Genomic DNA, 20,917 nt, shown 5'->3' with positions numbered 1-20,917 from the left:
AAGAAAGAGAAATCAAGGAATCAATCCTGTTTACAATTGCACGAACAAACTATAAGATACCTAGGAATACTAACCAAAGAGGTAAAATCTGTACTCTGAAAACTACAGAACACTTATGAAAGAAATTGAGGAAGACACAAAGAAATGGAAAAACGTCCCATGCTCGTGGATTAGAAGAATAGATATTGTTAAAATGTCTATGCTCCCCAAAGCAAATCTACACATTCAATGCCATCCCTATCAAAATACCATCAGCATTTTATAATTGTAAAATTTCTATGGAACCAGAAAAGATCCTGAATAGCCAAACAAATGTAGAAAAAGAAAACCAGAGCTGGACGCATTACAATGCCAGATTTCAAGCTGTATTACAAAGCTGTAATCATGAAGACAGTATGGTACCAGCACAAAAACAGACACACAGATCAATGGAACAGAATAGTGAACCCAGAAATAGATCCTCAACTCTATGGTCAATTAAAATCCTTGACAAAGCAGGGAAGAATATCCAATGGAAAAAAGATGGTCTCTTCAACAAATGGTGTTGGGAAAATTGGACAGCCACATGCAGAAGAATGAATTAGACCATTTTCTTACACCATGCACAAAAATAAACACAAAATAAATGAAAGACCTAAATGTGAGACAGGAGTCCATCAAAATCCTATAGGAGAACACAGGCAGCAACTTCTTTGACCTTGGTCGCAGCAACTTCTTGCTAGACTTGTCTCCAAAGGCAAGAAAAACTAAAGCAAAAATGAATTACTGGGACCTCATCAAGATAGAAAGCTTTTGCACAGTAAAGAAATGGGAGAAGATATTTGCAAATGTCTTATTAGATAAAGGGCTAACATCCAAAATCTATAAAGAATTTATCAAACTCAATACCCAAAAGAACAAAAAGCCCAGTTAAGAAATGGGCAGAAGACATGGACATGCACAGACATTTCTCCAAAGGAGACATACAAATGGCCAACAGACACATGAAAAAAATGCTCAATATCACTCATCATCAGGGAAATACAAGTCAAAGTCACAGTGAGATACCATCACACACTGGTCAGATGCCTAAACTGAACAACTCAGGAAACAACAGATGTTGGCGAGGATATGTAGGAAGTGGAACCCTCTTACATTGCTGGTGGGAATGCAAACTGGTGTAGCCAATCTGAAAAAACAGTGTGGAGGTTCCTCAAAAAGTTAAAAATAGAGCTACCCTATGACCCAGAAATTGCACTACTAGATATTTATCCAAAGGATACAAACATAGTGATTCTAAGGGCACCTGCACCCCAATGTTTATAGCAGCAATGTCCACAATAGCCAAAATATGGAAAGAGCCCAGATGTCCATCAACAGATGAATGGATAAAGAGGACATGGTATAGATACACAATGCCATCAAAAGAATGAAATTTTGTCACTTGCAATGACATGGATGGAACTAGAGGGTATTATGTCAAGCAAAATAAGTCAGTAAATGGAAAACAAACACCATATGATTTCATTCATATATGGAATCTGAGAAACAAAACAGATGAACACAGGGGAAGGGAAGGAAAAATAAAGACGAAAACAGGGAGGGAGACAACTGTAAGAGACTCAACTATAGGAAACAAACTGAGGGTTGCTGGAAGGAAGGTCGGTGAGGGGATGGGGTAACTGGGTGAAGGGCGTTAAGGGCACTTGAAGTAATGAGCACTCGGTGTTGCATGCAACTGATGAATCACTAAACTCTATTTCTGAACTAATAATACAGCATATGTTGATATAAAAAAATTTTTAAAAAAGTTCTTGAAGACTAGGCACAATATTATTTTAGGTACTCAAAATATTTGTTGACCATAAAGCTTAGTTTGAGTCAGAGATCCTGCCTTAACTAAAACTGAAAATTATTTATAGCTAATAAGAATCCTTTTAGATAGCATTTCTGAGAAATGTGTCACACTTTCAGATATCATTATAAATATTTAGTTTAAAATTTAAAAACATATATGATGGGGAAAAATGTTTGACTATATCAATATTACTGAAGCCTCAGAAAGCATCTATCTAAATAATTATTCTCTACCACTTACAGTCCTAAGCATGAAAACATCTGATGCCAATCATGGTTCTTCTCTTAAAAGCCTTTGTTGTTTCTAATTGTCTAGACTTATTTTGTTGTACGAGGCTCTTTACATTGTGTTCTTAAACTACCACTCAAGTCAAATATTTTACCACTCCCTGTACTCCTAGCCACAACAAACTTTTTAACCAGTATTTTTATACCAAGCAGAATGGACTAGATGTTTACGTCTCCCCAAATTCATATGCTGAAATCCTAATCCTGATATCATGAGATGAGGCCTATGGGAGGTGACTATGTCATGAGAGTGGAGCCTCACGAATGGGAGTAGGGTTCTTGTAAGAGAGAACTGTTGTTTCTTCTGCCATGTGAGGACAGAGTGAGAAGCTGAACATATATTACCTGGGAAGAGGAAGCAACCAGACCCTGAATCTGCCAGCACCCTGATCTTGGCTCAGCCTCCACAAATGTAAAAAATAAATATTTGCTGTTTAAGCCCCCCAGTCTATGGCATTTTTGTTATGGTAGCCTGAACAAACCAAGATAGCATGTGTTAGCCCCTTTTTAAGCCCCTGTATCTTTTTATGTGCCATTTTTATTTTTGTTTTTCTATCCTCCCACTCTCCCTCCTACTTTTTTTTTGGCCCAGTAAGTTCCTACTTCTCCAAGATCCAGTTTGAATGTCCCCTCCTCTGAGAAGTCTTCGGGGGTTTTTAAAACTAACTGTTACTATATGTTGCATGACTGATTTCTCAAATAGGTAGTAAGCTGCAGGACATTAAGGGAAACTGACTTAATAATCTTTGTATTCTCAGGACTTGGCTCAGAACGGGAGCTTGATGAATGCTGAATGAATAGAAGAATATCTTAATCTATGAGAAACACAACTGTCTTCCCACCTAAATATAGCCATTTATAATTTTTCTGTAGCAATAATATAATAGTGAGCAATACTTAAGTTATCCTGATATTTTCAAGGCCTCATTAGGTATTTTTTTAATTAAATAAATATCCTAATGATTCATAATTGCTTAGAAAGAACTTTTAAAATCTTTTATTCCTTGAGCATATCAAACTTTCTACATTTTATTTTTCTCTAGAGAGAACTGAACATTTAGAAAGCAATTTACAAAACAAAACAAATGATTGAAGAAAAAAAGAGGCAAACAAAACAATAGACTTTTAACTATAGAGAATATACTGGTGGTTAACAGAGGGGAGGTAGGTAGGGCATGGGTGAAATAGAGAAAGGGAATTAAGAGTACACTTACTGTGATGAGCACGGACTAAATATAGAATTGCTGAATCACTATATTGTATACTGAAAACTAATACACTTTATCTTAATTATACTAAATTAAAACAAATTTTTTTCAAAAGCAGAAGCAACTTACCTTTTTTTTTCTTTAAGATTTTATTTATTCATGAGAGAGAGAGAGGCAGAGACACAGGCAGAGAAGCAGGCTCCATGTAGGGAGCCCGATGTGGGACTTGATCCTGGGACTCCAGGATCACGCCCTGAGCCCAAGGCAGATGTTTAACCGCTGAGCCACCCAGGGATCCCAGCAACTTACTTTATTTCGGTCTTGTACCACCAAGATTTTTCTAGTATTTTCATCAAATACAGCTCCTGTTGGGAAAAAAGCAAAAGATAATTGAGAAATATTAATTTCATTCTCCTTGGATTCCTCCCATACTCCTCTATCTGTGGTTATCAAAATCATACCCATTCTGGAAGGCCTCGTTCAATTACCACACGCCACCCATGAACACTTGTAAAATCTCTCCAGCAATAAACCAACTGCTCAGTCACTCAGGTCCTTTTAGCAACTTGGATACTAATGATGGTTCTAACATATGCTAAGTTGTAAGATAATGAGCTGCATAAACTTCATCTCTAGATTATCTATTCCTCATGGTACATAGTTAAATAAATTAATCTATTAATTTATTAATAGATTTTCTTTCTGTAGCATTTATTTTAATGTCTAATCTTAAGCACTTAAAAATATTTATCTTTGAATAAATGAATACATGAATAAATGAAAGTGACTTTTCCATTCTCATTTTTATTCTTTGAATCACTATGTATAGAACATGGGTTATGCCCCTGATGCTCTAAATCTCAAATATCTCAATATTCAGTTCAGGAATTCCCTAAAGCCACTTATTTATTTTTTTAACCACATGTGATGACTTTATAACATACCAATATATTGCTTTGGGATAATCATTTTATAAATGTCTTAAGTTCTAATCTTGTATTTTTTCATTCAATACACACACTGCTAAGCATACTACGCATTTGGCTAGATGTTAGGCACTCAAAAACAATAATTAGGTTTATTTGTTCTTGATAATTTTGGGTCAAAAATATAAATGACACCTTAATGATTTGTAATAGGTTCCTTTAACAGCTGTAATTTAAAAATGATTTATATTTACCCAATGTGAGGAAATACTGTTTAAGGGGTATTTTCTACATACCCTTTCATCCTTTCAATATTAATTGAGTTCCTATATATAATACATATGGGTTTTCTAGTTATTAATTGAGCCCTGTTATATGTCAGGCATTTTTCTAGGTGCTAGGGATATAGTGGTAAACAAAATAAAATTCCCTATCTTCAGTGGGCTCACATTCTGGTGTGTGTATGAGAAGGTAACAAATAGAAAACAAATTATATAGAACATGAGGTGAGGGATCCCTGTGTGGCGCAGCGGTCTGGCGCCTGCCTTTGGTCCAGGGCGCAATCCTGGAGACCCGGGATCGAATCCCATGTCGGGCTCCCGGTGCATGGAGCCTGCTTCTCCCTCTGCCTATGTCTCTGCCTCTCTCTCTCTGTGTGTAACTATCATAAATTAAAAAAAAAAAAAAAAAAAGAACATGAGGTGACAATGCTATGTAGAAATAAAATACAGAAAGAAAGGTATATGTAATACGAGGAAGAAAAAATTTCTCTGAAATGGAAATAAAAAGCATTTTAGTGTTTAAAAGAAAGAAGGAAAACCACTGAGATATAATTAACATTAATGTTGGCTTCCATTAGAAAATATAAACTATAATTTAATCGGACTTATATGGGTTAGAATGCCAAAGAAATTCCAAGGAAACCTACTCTTAAATTTTAATAATTTGTGATTACTCAAATTGCACTTTTCCCTAATGAATTCTAAGTATGAGCAAAATATTTATTTCAGACAAAACCAGGACTGCTTAAAGCACAATGTGAGCGACCTCTGCTGGTCACAACTTAAGAGGTAAATAAACACAAAGATCAGGGATTAAATAGAGGTTTTTATTATATGATTATTAGTCAGGTACTAAGCTAAGTGCTTTATGGCATCATCTCAGGTATTGTGTGAGTGGTATCACTTTGAGTTCAAAAGTTCACATAGCCTAAAACTCTGTCTGGATTCTGAACTGGTAGTTTCAGTTGTGCATCTGTGTCCCAACTGTGTTTTCTGGGGACTGGAGTTTCCACTTGAAGAGCTATCTAATCATTCATTCAAAAAATATTTATTGAGTATCTACTTTATGCTAGACACTCTCTTTAACCTGACAATACAGTGGTGGAAAAGACAAAATACCTGCCTTCACAGAACTTATATTATCATGGGGGAAATTAATTAAGTATATGATATAATTTCAGGTTGTGGTAAGTGCAATATAGAAAAACAGACCTGGATAAAAAGACCAAAAATGATGAGATTGGAATGCTGGAGGACTGCATTTTAGACAGGAAAGTCAGGAGATTCTTGAGAAGATGTTGAAGCAGAAACCTCAGCTCTAAGGAGCTACCGATAAACAAAGCCCTAAGAAAGAGCACTGCTGGAAAAGGAGTGTGAAAGCTCTGAAGCAGATAAGCTTGCTGTGTGAAGAACAGTAATAAAGCCACAGCTTACTCCATTCCAGTGTGGGGAAGAAAAGAGTTTTCCTCTACCCACTTAGGTTCTATGTCTAGGGCTGCAAAATGAACTGACAGAAAACAGATTAATGGAAGAAAAAAAGTATGTATATTTTATTTTTATTATATTTACATGGCCTGAGGTGGTGATAGAGGACTTGATTAAAAGAAGTGAAAAATCCCATGTCAATTATTTTCCCTTCCTCTAAAAAGTACTATGCCTTTCCAGAACAGTTTCCTAGATGATTTCATTGCTACCCCTAATAGTCACTTCATAACCTAGTTATACTTCAAGACTGTTCAAGTCCCAGATCTCTCACTGCCTGAACTCCTACGGCATACCTTAACTATATATATATTATAGTATTTAGTCATGAACAAAGTGCTTCATTGAATATTCTTTATGCATATACTACTAATTCTGTCGTAATAACTGGATTTAAGGATCTAATTTAAAAGTCTGTACCAATGAATTGATAATTATCTGCATGACTTTCTAATGAAGTGTGAGGGAACTATCAAGTTAGCAAGTTGTCTTTTGAAGTAGAACTGAATGGCAATTTCTAAATGCCTCTACTTGCTACAGAGGAGTCAGATCATGGATGGAGAAAACAGTAGACATCCTTAACAACTCCTTTTTAACTTCAAAGGTGCAAACTACCTTTATAAACTCTTGTAAATTATATAAAGGCAAATAAAATTATTAGTTAAATTACTAGCTTATCTATAATACTGCTCTCATTTAAGCCGTAAGGAGTATTTACTATTTCAGTTTTTTTGGAAGGCTCAGGATTTTCTTTCTTTCTTTTCTTTTTTTTTTTTTTTTGCTCAGGATTTTCTTAACCTTGGTTCTCAAAGGATGGTCCAGGGACCAGCATTAACATTAGCAGTAGCAACAGAGATTTTTATTAAAATGCAAATTTTCTGGCCAACACCTCAGAAACTTTTAATGTGAGGCCCAGCAGTGTTTTCGGCAAGCCCTCCAGGTGATTTTTTTTTTTTTTTTTTAAGATTTTACTTATTTATTTATAGAGACACACAGAGAGAAAGAGAGAGAGGCAGGGACACAGGCAGAGGGAGAAGCAGGCTCCATGCAGGGAGCCCGACGTGGGACTTGATCCCAGGGACTCCAGGATCACGCCCTGGGCTGCAAGGGGCGCTAAACCGCTGCGCCACCGCCACCGGGGCTGCCCCCTCCAGGTGATTCTGATGTACTCTACAATTTGAGAATTCCTGCCTTAACCTAAAGCAAACCTCTCAAGACCATGCCTTTGAAGTTAATCAGTGACTTGAAAATTATGCTATCTTAACAACTGTTTAGCACTATTACCGTAATGTAAGTATCTTTAAGAAGTAATGTCCAAATCAAAAATCTGCTTTGCTTTACCTTAAATTTAACCTAAATGTTATCTTTTATTTTACACATTCACATAATTAGTACAAATATGTTTTATCATGATTTATTCCCTGATCCCAATTCAGTGTTACGATTTGAGTAAAGTTCAAAAACCTACGTAAAAATGTTCAAATGGATCCTCTGGAAAACTAAACCTCCAACTTGCTTGTTCTCTGTGCTGCCCTCTGCTGATGCAAAAGGCAAACTTCATCTATTTAAAGCACTCCTCAATAGTCCCAAGGATAATCAAGTTATCTACTACACATGAATAAACTATCGCTTAGCTGTAAGAAAAAATTGGGTGAACCTCTAAAAAGGTTAATTTTATTGTTAGTTTCAAACTGACCTGCAACTCCTAGTTGATGTGTAGCATATCCTGGTAATCGGCTGGGTCCCTCTCCCAGCCATAGTGTCAGCGTGGATGAATCCGATTCTGCATGGTGAAAGCAGAAACCCAGGGAAGCAGCAGGGGCAATAAATCGGCTTTGGAGGATGGGGATATGCAGCCATACTGCTATCCTACCTTCTGATCTCCATTGCTGTATTGCAGCTAAAATGCAGATAAAGATAAAAATCTGTAAATATTTTCCAGTGAAAGGATGAAAGAAATAAAAAATCATCCCAGGGTGTCACCTCTTCCAAAAAGTCATCCTAACACATCCAACTTCCTTAGTAACCTTCCTAGGTAAGGTTGGGGAGGAGAATCCCAAACTGCTCTGTTCACATCAGCAGCATGGGAAGTACCATGTTTATATGATTTTTTCCATTAGAATTCCTTAAGAATAGTCAGTACAGCTTTGTGCAGTGGCAGTATCATAGCCAATGAATTTATCTGATGTGCAATTACTTCAATATAGTCAGTATATTCATATCACCTGCTGCAATGCGTGGCATATAACGAGCTCAATACTGGCAGAATGAACAAAAAAACTATTTTAAATAAAATACCATTTTAATGCTGTACCTTTTAACACCCTTAATTTTAATCTTTATAAATGACTATTATAGCCTTCTATTTATTCTTTCTTTATTCTGTCATAATTTTTTTTGGCTTATAAATTTCAAGGTGGTTAAAACTCTGTTTTTAAATAATGTGTACCAGTCCTAGAAAAAAACTGAAAACATAACCAAAGAATCAAAACTTATCTTACTAGCATGCAGAGATAAAAGTTTAAATCTCGACATTTTTCCATGAATATAACTTTGGAATTGACATCACACCATACATAATTCACAGCATCTCTTACTATTTGTTATAAACATTTTGCTATGCCATTAAAATTTTTCATGAACATAAGTTTTTAATAACTGCATAGCTTTCCTCAAATAGGTACACCAAAAGCTACTTAACCAACCTCCTTCTCCTGGGTATTTAAATGATCTCTAATTTTTATCATAAATAATACCAAGATGAACATAGTTTTTTTTGACCTTTGCAGATTCTCTTATTACTTAAGATTGAGCCAGAAAAAAAAAAAAGATGCTAACATTTGGTCCTTCTAAGATCCGGATACCCTACATGTATTATCTCATTAAGTTCTCACAACCCTGAAGGGGAAGTATTATTGCCCCTATTTTATGGGTGAGAACACTGCAGTCTCAGAACTTCTCAGATCACTTTCTCCATTAATCACCTCACTTAATCTTTAATCTTGCAAATTGTGCACGTGTGTGGTGGTGGGAAGGCTGGATTATTTAATAGTTAAATTTCTTTCCCGCTTCTTCATTTCTCCAGCTGTGCAGAAAGTGACTCCCTGTAAGGATCATGTTCTCAACCTCTTTAAAAGGCAGTGGGTCTACAGTGACAAACACATGGGAGCCTTTCATAGAAGCTTCTTGATTTGGGGTTATGGAGTCAGATCCTTCTCACCCACCTGCTTCTCTAAGTCTTTTTTAAATTGATGTACAATTATGTAAAGTGCACAAATCTCGAGTGTACATTTAATGAGCCCTGACATAGGCATACACCTGTGTAACCCACTCAAGATTACAGAACAGTTCTATTATCCCAGAAAATTCCCATATCCTCCCCAATCATCCCCATCAAGTGAAAAAGCTAGTTTGATTTAATAACAAAATTTGCACTAGCTCTTGGAGGCAGCATAATGCATTAAGAACAGATTCCAGAGCCAAGGGAAGTTACTTAATCTCTCTGTGCCTCAGTCCCATCATCTTTGATACAGAGGCAATAGTATCCACCTCAGAGTTAGGAGGATTAAATGAATACCTGTAAGATTCTTAAGTGTCTAGCAATAGGAATTCATAAATGCAATAGAATGCTTTATTTAAAAACTATAAAATGTATATAGTACTACACAGATCATAAACTGGGTTCACATAATTTATCTCTGATCACATGTATCCAGTATTTAGGGCTGGCATTGCTCACATAAGCAACCTAAGAGTATTCGTTTTAGTGGTGGTTTGCCTAATGCCTGGTTAAGCACCTAGAACCTGGGGCTTGAAACCTGGATGTGTGACTCTAAACCCAGCCCTCCTGCTTTGCCTTGTTGAGGAAGGTTAGTGCTTTAACCACCTGGCCACTGGTAAGTGACAAGTGTGTGCAATAAATCCCTGCATCTACCCCACACATAGGTAGACATTAGCAGATGAACATTTGATTCTCCTACTGCTGGTATTGTTGGGAGTCGGCAATTATTATTCACAAGTAGGAGAGAAAACGCAGTGAAGAGGTAAGTAGTTTGGGAATGAGAATGATTAAAGAGAGAGAGAACTATCAATTACATTTACGTAGATGCTCACTTGCCATATTGCTCAATAGGCTAAAGATTATTTGAGGTTTCTTTTTGGAATGAGAGGCTCTTTCGGTGGCTGAATTTCCATGCTAGGGCAATTCCAGGATAAGAGCCATCAGGGGGGCACCTGGGTGGCTCAGTGGTTGAGCGTCTGCCTTTGGCTCAGGGCGTGACCCCGGGGTCCTGGGATCGAGGCCCACATCGGGCTCCCGGTGCATGGAGCCTGCTTCTCCCTCGGCCTGTGTCTCTGCCTCTCTCTCTCCCTGTATCTATGATGGATAAATAAATTTAAAAAGAAAGCGGGGCTGCCGATCCCAACGTCTAGGATGGTCGCTATTTCACCCAGCTGACCCAGCTGCCTCAGAACCCTCCCAGCAAAGGGCACAAAGGGCACAGGAACGGAAGGGACGGTTCAGGGCAGTTCACGCCTGCCCTGTCTCCCTAAGGCTCGGTTCTTCGGCGGAGGAGGCCCCCGGGCCCAGGCACACTTGCCCTGCAAGCCCCTCCGGAACGAGGCGGCGTCCAGGCGGTCCAGCGCGCCGAGCCGCGCCAGCTGCACGGAGACGCCCCCGAATCTGTCCGGCTCCCCGCGCAGCTCGTCCGCTCCGGCAGGGGCGTCCCACCTGCGCCCGGGGCCGCGGGAAGCCCCGCGGCGCCCCGCCAGGAACCCGCAGGGGCAGGGCCCCAGGAGCACCGCGCGCCACACGCCCCCGCTCCGCGACGCCCGCATCTACCCAGCCGCGTCCCGCCGCCCGGCCGCCCCGGGTCTACCCGCCTCGTGGTTCCGGAGCGGATGCCGCGACCGTAAATCTTAGGAAAGTGCCACCCATTCATCTCGGAATTGCGCTGACGTCCCCACTTTTTACAGCGCTTACAGCGAAGCCACCGCCAAGTCCGCCCACCAGCTCCTCTCAGGAATCTGCCCGGTTCCTGGAAAGCCAGAGAGAAACTTTTCCACCACTTTCTTTCTCTAAGTCAACAGGCATTTGTTTAGCTATGGGAAAGGCAGAGATTAAAAAAAAAAAAAATCCTATCTTTCAGGAATTTAGTCTAAACGACGGTTGTGTCCACGTCATCCATCTCGCTTTCCAAGTCAGAATCTTTTCAACTTCTTCAGAGATGGCTGGTTCTGAAAATGCTGGGTGGTGGTGGTGGTGGTGGTGATGGGGCGGGGGGTGGTCTTTTTATTTTTATTTTTTAGCTGCGCTTCACTTTGGGAGATTACGGCGCAGGGGGGAGTCCCGCTGACCTCTGCCCCGGAAGTTTTTTCCAGAGGCAGGAGCACGTTGAGCCGGCTTTGCGGTAGCTTTTCCTAGCGGGTCTTCTCCTCATGTCTTCCAAGAAGAGCAGAAAACGGCTGAACCGAAGCGCAGAGAATGGTTCAGCCTCGCCTACCTGTGCTTCCTCTCCTTCGGGGCCCTCGCTTCCTCCTGCGGGGCCGGGCACGGCTGCGGCGGCCGGGATTCTGGTGGTGACCAACTTCTTAGAAATGGGTAAAGAGTTCCGGGTGGGGGACCTGATGGCCGAGCGGGCGCTACCTGAGAAGACGTAGACCTAGCGATGCCTCCTTAAGGTGCAGAGGCTTCTGAAAGCTGGCGGAGACGCAGGGATGGCAGGGGCACCCGCAGCCGTGCCTGCCCTGGGGAAGTTAGGCAGGAACCGTTTATCCGTGGCTAAGTCAAGCCACCGCCTTTGTACATTGATTGGAATTTGTAAGTTGCACTTGAAACGACTTTGCCTCGTTTAAGATTCGCGGCATATTTAACTGCAAAAGTGCTTAAAGCTACGAGCTAGGAAATAGATATAGATAGATATATGGATCTATAGAAGTCTGATAGACCTATAGATCTATCTATATCTATCTATCGATAGATCTATCGATAGAAGATCTGATAGATCTATAGATCTATCTACATCTACGATAGATCTATCAATAGAAGTCTGATAGATCTATAGATCTATAGAAGACCTGATCTATAGATCTATCTATCTATAGATCTATCAGACTTCTATAGATCTATCTATATCTGTCTATCTATGGATCTATCAGATTTCTGTAAATCTATCTATATCTATCTATAGATCGATCTATCTATCTATCTATCTATCCCAGAAAACTAACAGTAAAGATGTGGACACATCCTACCCAAGAGATACCACTGTGAATGAAACGCTTTAAGGTTTCTTTCTTCTACTACACAGGTTCCAGTGTTTAATAAAAGCTACCAATTACATAGCATTGTTATCAGTAGGTTGGGTATGCCACATACATATCTCATTTAGTTTTCACAGAAACTCTAGAACGTGGGTACCGTATTATTATGCCTCTTTTACCGAGGAAGAATAGTTAATGTGATTGGCTCCGGGTTCCACAGGTACTGAGTGGCAGGCGGTATTTGACTTTAAAGCCCCTTATCTTAGATCAGAGCTTCCTTGAGTTAGGAGAACGGAATTTTTTTTTTTTTTTTTTTTTCTGAAAAGTTAGTTGGTAAATTGGGTTGTAAATTGTGTCTTCCACGTGTTGAATGTAAATTGTGTCTTCCACGTGTTGAAGCTGTGGTTTGTAGCTTTGACAAAACGCAACACCGGCTAAACTTGTGGCAAGAAATTTATGTCTAACGCACACCCCAATGACAATTTTAGAGTTAACACCGCGTTTTCGGTTTTCCTTTAGGGATCAGAGGATAACTTGTTATGTCCTGCATATTTAACCTTTTTCAACTGGATCCTTCCCGTTGAAATTTAAATCTGTTGGTTTCTCTTGCATCTTAAATCAGAACAGAGTTTCCACATTTTTTTTTTTTTTTTTTTTTTGCCACCACCCTCTCTCTTTCCATCGTTTCGTTGCCATTTTTTTTTTTAAGATTTCAAGTAATCTCCCAATGTTGGACTTGAACTCGAAACCCTGAGATCAAGAGTCACATGCTGTACTGACTGAGCCAGCCTCATTGTCACCTCATTGTCAAGTTTCTTTCTTTTCCTTTTTTTTTTTTTTAAAGGTTTTATTTATTAATGAGAGAGAGAGAGAGAGAGAGAGACAGAGGGAGAAGCAGGCTCCATGCAGGGAGCCCAACGTGGGACTCGATCCTGGGTCCCCAAGATCAGGCCCTGGGCTGAAGGTGGTGCTAAACCGCTGAGCCACCTGGGCTGCCCCATTGTCAAGTTTCTTAAGCGGAGTAGTCTCTGTCTCCTCATCTATCACCTACCTACTCCTTATCCTATTTCTGTTTTGAGATCTAGCCTATCATTCTATAGAAACTGTCTCTGTCATGGTAACTGATCATCTCCATGTTGATAAGTACAACAGTTTTTCTTTACTTCCCTAACTTAACCTCTTAGCACTTTTTGGCATTACCATTTCCTTTTTCTTAAAACATTTTAATTTTTGGCTGTGTGCCATTAAACTGTCCTAGTTTTTCTCCATCCTTTTGTTGGTAGGTAGCTTTTCAGTTTCCTTTGCAGGCTCATTTTCTACTTGGCTGCCAAATGTTTTAAGTTCCTCAATTCTTAGTCCTGAAAACCTCTTTCTCTGTATAAATCTTTTTGGCAAGTTCATCCAGTATCCATAGTTTTTCATCTATACTCTCATCATTTTCAGATTTATATTTGTAACTAAACTATTTCTAAGTCTTGGTTCAGGTGCCTTCTAGACCAATACTACTCAAACTCTACAGGGAAAGTTTTAAAATATATATTACAGCTCAGTGCTGTTGTAAATTACAATAAAATGTAATTACTAGAAAAGTAAGTTTAAAAATAGAAATTGTATTAGATTCCACAGATTACTCTGTCCAGTTGTCATAAAAGCTTCTAAGCCCTTATTTGCTGTACTTACCCCACCATGAACCAGTAAAATAGTTCGCTGACCAACTTTGTATAGCATTGTGCTATACATACATCTTCTCTTTGATTTTTCTTTCTTTTTTAAAACATTTTTACAAAAATTATGTACTTATTTTAGAGAGAGAGAGAGAATAAGAACAAGCTGCTGCTTGATATTGCCTACTGCCCTAGGGTATCTTGATTTTCCTTAGGTGGCCCCTTCTTTTCTTCTATGATTTTGCCTGTACTCTTTCCTCAGATGCACAGTGCTCCTGTCTGTGCAGTACTTCTCTGTCCAAGCTATTCTCTTTGCCAAGAATTATCTTTTTTTTCCCCCTCTTTGATTAATTAATTCCTACTCTTCCTTTGGATCTGAATTTAAACATTACTTTCTTGGAGAAGCATTCTCTGTTTCTTCCAAACTAGATTCCACATAAGAAGCTCTCCCAGCACTTTAGTTATTCTTCATTCTATTAGTTTCCCATTACACAGTTATTCAGTGATTAATAACTCTCTCATCCTGTTAGATTATAAGCTCTTTGAGGCCAGGAACCATCCGCTTTTGTTCACTTTGTATCCCTTGTGCCTAGCATATTATCTGCCATGTAGTAGGCACATAATAAATGCTGAATTAACAAATGAAGAGCGGTGGTTGTTTGAAATTACCTTTACTAATCTGGCACATGAAGTGCTCAATAAATATATAGTTAATTAATGAGGAAAGTGGATGTTGAGATGTATTTTTAAAGTACAGTATTGGAGGAATGAGGACTTGTGAAGAATTGTGTGGAGGACAGCTTGAGTAGATTTGAACACTGTAAGAGAATGCATGGAGATGAATTAGGAGATAAGGCCAGTGGATGAGAATATGAACATGATCTTCATAGGGAGGAAGTGGAGGTATTTGTAGAACTGGTGATTTGTCAGATCCTGATGCATGGTGAATGTGCAGGACAGGACGGAAGGAAGAGAATAAGAAAACCTAGAATCTTGCTAAGGACTGAATACCCCTGTGAGTTACTTATCAAGAGGGAAGGGTAATTCATTGAGGTTTAGGAAGAAAGAAGGGATAGAAACTGAACATTATGAAATCGTCAAAAGGATACTCTGCTGTTATTGATTAGTAAACTCTGTAAGAGACCAAATGCTCATAGGAAAGCTGAATTTCTTTTCAGCCTCGTATTATGAAATATGCTTCTTTTATAAATGCTCAGTACTGTTGATCTTAGCTCCGTGAGATGCTTTGTTTTTCTAGATTTGTTCAGCTGATGACAGAAGGAAAATAGGTAGGTATTTTGTAGTGGCAAAAATAATTAAATCAGACATTTTCAGAGGTGTTGCCAGTTGGGCTGAATTCTGGTCTGTTCCTTTGGCAAAAGTTGAAAACACTAATGATCATTTTGGTCAGCATATACTTGCTTAAGGAATAAGACTTGTGCTATTATCTTACCTGTGTATTTTTGGGATTAGAAAAGAAAAATAATCTGATTGGTATCATGTGACTGAGAAGTGGAAATTTAACTTAACCCTCCAGAGCTAAATGCCAGTTATCCAGCTCAAGCCTTTGAATACTGTAGTCAACTCAACTTAGAATCTGTAGTACAAAAGTTACTATGCAAATACGAAAAGCTCTATTGCAAGTATGTTCAGTTTTTTAAAAATTAGAGATGATTTTTCTTAAAAGGTGAAAACTAATACCTTCCCAATTAGACATCTTTTTTAGTTAGCACTCCTGTCGTCAGTCAGTGGATCCTCAAAAAGGTTTGGTTTTAAGTCTTTTTGTTTAAGAAAAAAAAAAAAAAAAGAGGGTTGGAACTGGTTCCTCCAGGGTATGGTAAGTGCATTTATGTGGTTATGTGGATAGAGGATTTTTACTTACTCCAAAAGAAAGCAGGCTTTGACTTCACTTAGAAAATAGTGTGAAAATAATTTTCTTTCCCTTTTTCGAAGATGACAAAGTTCCTAAAACATTCCAGAATTTCCTTGTTCAACTTGGACTCAACACTATGAAATCTGCAAATATATGTATAGGTCGACCAGTGTTGCTAACCAGTTTGGATGGAAAGCAAGAGGTAAGAAAGAGTCCTTTTCATTTCCTTAGAAATCCTTAGAAAGATTTGAGATGGTTTTTCTTTTAATTTTCAACAAAGCAGTAGTAAACGAAAAACTGTATCTTAAAAGATCCTCACATCTGTTAACCTTTTACTTTCTTTGATGTCTGTAACTTTCCTGGGTATAATAGCCCCTAAATGTCATGCTGTAGAGAGAGGCTCTTCCTCTGAAGGTAATGACACACACACTATCAGCCCTATCCCTCCCCCTCCTTCCCCCCCCAGTCTGTTAGTTATATGTATTTTTTTCCCACAGAAATGCTGTTTGGGAGTATGAAAGTCATCTCTTTTGTATACAAATATTTGATTACCCTCCCTGTTTTCAGCTGTTTGTTCTTGCTGCTATTCATCATGCTTGAGGCTCAAAGCCCAGAACCTTTCCTTGATCATTTTTGCCAGCTTGGCCTTCTTCCCTGCTGCTGGCCTCTGCTTCTGCCATTTCTTCTGCTGCTTCATCAGTCAATGTTCTCTCATCCAGCAGTGTCCTCTGAAAATAATTTGAAATCTATTATGTACTGATGGCACACCTCTCATTCTTTTCATTATTCTTACAAAAGAAAAAAGAATCCTTTCCTGTGTCTTGTGGAAGATTATAAATGTATGAGCTCAGCTCACTATCTGGAGCTGGAAATCTTTGCTTCTCTCCCTTAACATTTCAGTCTGATGAGATCCACGTTCTCATGAACCTCTGGTGCCAGGTTCTTCACTATTTCCTGGATGTAGTTTATGCTCCAGGGTAGATTACCTTGCAGTTAGCTTGTCTTTAGTATTTTCTTCCTGTTACATGTTAATGCCTTTGTGACTTTTCCTAAATTGCCTTTCAAATCTTCTACCATTTTCACTCTGGTATCATTCCTAATCTTCACAAGAAGATGTAATATTTATTTTAAAAGTTTTTTGTAATTTGTGTCTGATTATAACTCCTTGGGGGTAAGGACTATGTTTTATAGCTCCATATGCGTAGCTATGCTTAGTTTTCTAACTTTATAAATTAATGATATTCTATGAATATTTATGTTCTCATATTTTTATTTCCTTTGTTCTGGGCAGGTCTATACGGCCTGGCCTGTGGCAGGATTTCCTGGCGGCAAGGTTGGCCTGAGTGAAATGGCACAGAAGAATGTGGGTGTGAAGGTTGGTGATGCTATCCAAGTCCAGCCTCTGTTGGGTGCTGTGCTACAGGCTGAGGAAATGGACCTGGCACTCAGGTTTGGCTCTTTTCTTTGGTGACAGTCTGGATCAGTGCTGCCCAGTGGAAATAAAACAAGAGTCACAAATGTGAACCACATATGTAATTTCGCATTTTCTGGTAGTCACATTTAAGAAAGAAAATGAAACTGGTGAAATATTTCATTTAATGATTTAGTCATTATTTAAATATCACCTAACATTTAATATTTAACCAGTTATCATAAAATTTTAACCTTATAAAAATTATTAATAAGATACTTTTCAAACTAAATCTTGAAAATCCAGTTTGAATGTTATACTTGTAGCACATCTCAATTTGGACTAGCTACATTTAAGCACTTGATAGCCACACATGGTGAATGGCTAGTGGTCTACTGTATTAGATAGCACAAGCTAGATGAGTGCCACCTAAGGTATCGACTAGAGACTCTCTAATGCCCTATGATTAGAGTATGACCTGATATTTTAGGTGAGAGGAATTAGTATTGATATATATTTAGCAGTAGTTTTCATCTTGTTTTGCAGTGTAATCAGGGCTGTTGTAAAGGAGGGAGTAGGTTACTGTGAATAGACAAGAAACAAGTTTTTTTTTTTTAAGATTTTATTTATTTATTTATGAGAGATACAGAGAGAGAGAGAGAGAGAGAGAGAGAGAGAGAGAGGCAGAGACACAGGCAGAGGGAGAAGCAGGCTCCATGTAGGGAGCCCGACGCGGGACTCGATCCCGGGTCTCCAGGATCAGGCCCTGGGCCAAAGGCGGCACTAACCCGCTGAGCCACCGGGGCTGCCCAGAAACAAGTTTTAATCAAGACTCTTCCAGGGGCACCTGGGTGGCTCAGTCTGTTAAGTGTCCAACTCTTGGTTTCAGCCAAGGTTGTGATCTCATGGTTCATGATATTAAGCCCACCACCCCTGCCACAGGCTCTGCGCTCTGAGGAGTCTGCTTGAAGATTCTCTCCCTCTGTCCCTCCCCTGACTCATGTGTGTACTCCTGCTCTCTTTATCCCTCTCTCTCTCTCTTCAAATAAATCTTTAAAAAATGACTTCAAGCAAAGTACTCGATTATATATTTTAACTTGCTGATTATTCAATCTAGTAAAAACAGTTATTTCTATCAGATTTTGAAATAGTCCCTTACCAAGGACTAATTGAATTACCTCATCAATACAGTTAACATATATCACTCATCCTCTTGGATACTCTGTATCTAATGGGATTGTAATTGAGTTCACATATGCAAGTCTTATCAAGATTTGTTTAAAGAAAGCATTTTTGATACTTTAATACTACTGTACTAACAATTTTGGGAAGGTATTTATATGCAAGTATCACAAAACATTTTCCAGTCATTAGCTTGATTTTATCTATCTTTTAAAAGATTTTATTTCTTGATTTGAGAGATAGGAAGAGAGCACACACAAGCAGGGGGAGGGGCAGAGGCAGAGGGAGAAGCCGACTCCACATATGAGCAGGGAGCCGGACGTGGCGTTCTGCACCCTGGGATCATGACCTGAGCTGAAGCAGATGCTCAACTGACTCAGCCACCAAGGTGCCCCTCATTAGCTTGATTTTAAAATGTTTTCTTCTCTTTTGCTACTTTTTTAGATTCTAAGCTTGAGCTTCAGCAGATTTTTTTTTTTTATTTTTACAAACCGGGAAACTTTTCAGAGGAATTAATCACATTTTAACAATAAAATAAAAGGAAGAAGAGAACTCAACATGCGCTGTGTACTAGCACACATACATGCACACACGCTTTTTCCCTCTTCTCTCACTCCTCCTGCAAAGTGCCCCTATTTGTCCTTTTCTTAAGGATGAGGAGGTGGGCTCCATGAGAAGTAACTTACCCATTATTTTGTGGGTTAGGTTTTTCTACTCAAATTAAACAGTATTAATCTTTAGATTGTTTTGAGACAGTGCTGCAGGTTGCAGTTATCAGTTGACTGGATTTTTGATGATCTAACTAGTGTGACCTCTTGAGGGCGCAGCAGTCTTAGGTGATAACAATTGCCTACAGCAGAGGAACTAGTGGAAATTGGTCTTTAAAATTTTATTTTAAAAAAATCTTGTGTTTTAAATGTAGCAGAAGGGCTTATGTAAGAAACTTACTTTCCAGTAAGAAAAATCAGTAATTTTATTCTGTTGATTAAATCCTTCAGTTGCTTCTGAAGTTTTATTAGTAAGATTAGAGCTCTTTCTAGTGGAAGTGATTTTATCTGTACCCACTTACTTTTCTTTTTTTTTAGATTTATTTATCCACTCTTTTTTTTAAAAGCAAAACTCTTTTAATATTTTTATGCTTATACACATTTGTAAGTATCCTCTCTTCAGAGTTTAATAAATAGGTATAACTGGTTTCAGAATTCTATAAACAAGTGATTTTGAGAATTTTAAGGAGCTACAATTTCATATGTAGTCTATATATATATATTTGATTTCAAATTTCCTTCTTCTATTTTTTTTCTCCTTTATGTTAATATGTACTCAGTTCTCATTATTAGTGGTCAGTATGTTCTATAAAGTTGCTGTGAACATTACATTAGCAAATACTGAACCATTGTTCCTAGAGGTATCTATGTTTATATATACATTAAATATATGCTTATATTTAATGTTACGTTTATATTTACATATACTTAATGTGTATAATATATAATAGTATGTACTAATAACATTAATATATTTAGTGCATATTTAATATACAAGAATACATATATCTTATATACATTATAATCTTAAAACAACTCATTCTGATAGATTTTGTCTTCTTTAGTTTATGAAAGAGCAGCAGTAGTTCAGGAGTGTTAAGTGACTTGCCTGAGGCCACCTCACTATACAGATGCCAGAGTTAGAATTCAAATCTCCAGCTGTTGTAAAGAGCTGGGACTTTTTGCTGTACACTGCACTGCCTCCTCCTGTCTCTACTCTTCTTGTTACTTCTGAAAGAATTGAAATAAGAGTACTTTTTCAGCCTCTGCTAGGAAAGTGCTTAGCGACTCAAATTTTTTTTGCCTGTTTTATGTATGTCTATTAGTGACTAGGAAAGCTCTGCTCATATTGATTTTTAGTGTTAAAAATACATTTTAGCAAGTAGGTGAATCTGGGAATAATGAAGTTTACTATATTGATTTTGTTTGTTGCTGATAAAGTATTTGGAGAAGAAAGCTTATATTTGGATCAGATGAGTCTACTAAAACTATCTTCTTGAGATAAACTATTGCCTCTCCACTGCTGTCTGACAGAGCTCACAACTGTAGGCCTTTTCTGCCCATATGGGCTTCTTATATGGGGGGAGGTAGGAAAAATGCACGTATTCTGAGAACTCTCCAAGAACATGTTCCTTTACAAGTATATGTACCTACTTCCTGCACTCAAGCAACCTCCTGGAAGATAGTCATTAGTAGAAGAAGGGCTTCTCATTTTTCCCTTTCTGGAGAAGGGAAAGGCATACCCCTCTCCAGAATTAAATTTCATTATACTATTAATCTCCTGTCTTCTTATTTCTACCTTTTTAGGTAATGTCCAATAAAGGACTTAATTTTCCTGAAAGATAATTTATAAATTTTAGAAAAGGAATGAAGTAAGCTATTAATAAAAGCCTTTCTGGTAGCCCGGGTGGCTCAGCAGTTTAGCGCCGCCTTCAGCCCAGGGCCTAATCCTGGAGAC

The 20,917-nt window shown here is 38.3% G+C and overlaps 2 protein-coding genes across 10 annotated transcripts in view; one reads left to right on the top strand and one right to left on the bottom strand.

The window, feature by feature from the left end:
- NUDT6 (nudix hydrolase 6) overlaps nt 1-11,038 on the bottom strand; it is a 32,580-nt gene extending 21,542 nt beyond the window's left edge. Inside the window, exons 1-3 of one of the 3 annotated variants that reach the window (XM_077861120.1) lie at nt 10,903-11,038; nt 7,718-7,921; nt 3,642-3,697 (exon numbers count right to left, since the gene is read on the bottom strand). In XM_077861120.1, coding sequence (XP_077717246.1) covers nt 3,642-3,697; nt 7,718-7,921; nt 10,903-10,957 — 315 coding nt within the window. In that variant the 5' untranslated portion in view covers nt 10,958-11,038. The other 2 variants (XM_077861122.1, XM_077861121.1) reach the window with 2 other exon arrangements.
- A 342-nt stretch (nt 11,039-11,380) lies between these two features.
- Nucleotides 11,381-20,917, top strand: part of AFG2A (AAA ATPase AFG2A) — a 353,318-nt gene continuing 343,781 nt past the window's right edge. For 6 of the 7 annotated variants that reach the window (XR_013358870.1, XR_013358872.1, XR_013358871.1 and 3 more), the window contains exons 1-3: nt 11,381-11,620; nt 15,900-16,021; nt 17,111-17,268. Coding sequence is in view for 4 of the 7 variants with exons in the window: in XM_077861118.1 (XP_077717244.1) it covers nt 11,458-11,620; nt 15,900-16,021; nt 17,111-17,268 (443 nt within the window). In the remaining 3 variants the exon portion in view is untranslated. The remainder of the gene's footprint in view (nt 11,621-15,899; nt 16,022-17,110; nt 17,269-20,917) is intronic. The other variant, XM_077861116.1, reaches the window with a different exon arrangement.

Source organism: Canis aureus, chromosome 20 (genome assembly GCF_053574225.1).
Source record: "Canis aureus isolate CA01 chromosome 20, VMU_Caureus_v.1.0, whole genome shotgun sequence".
Taxonomy (NCBI): domain Eukaryota; kingdom Metazoa; phylum Chordata; class Mammalia; order Carnivora; family Canidae; genus Canis; species Canis aureus.
This window is presented reverse-complemented; position numbering and strand designations above follow the sequence as displayed.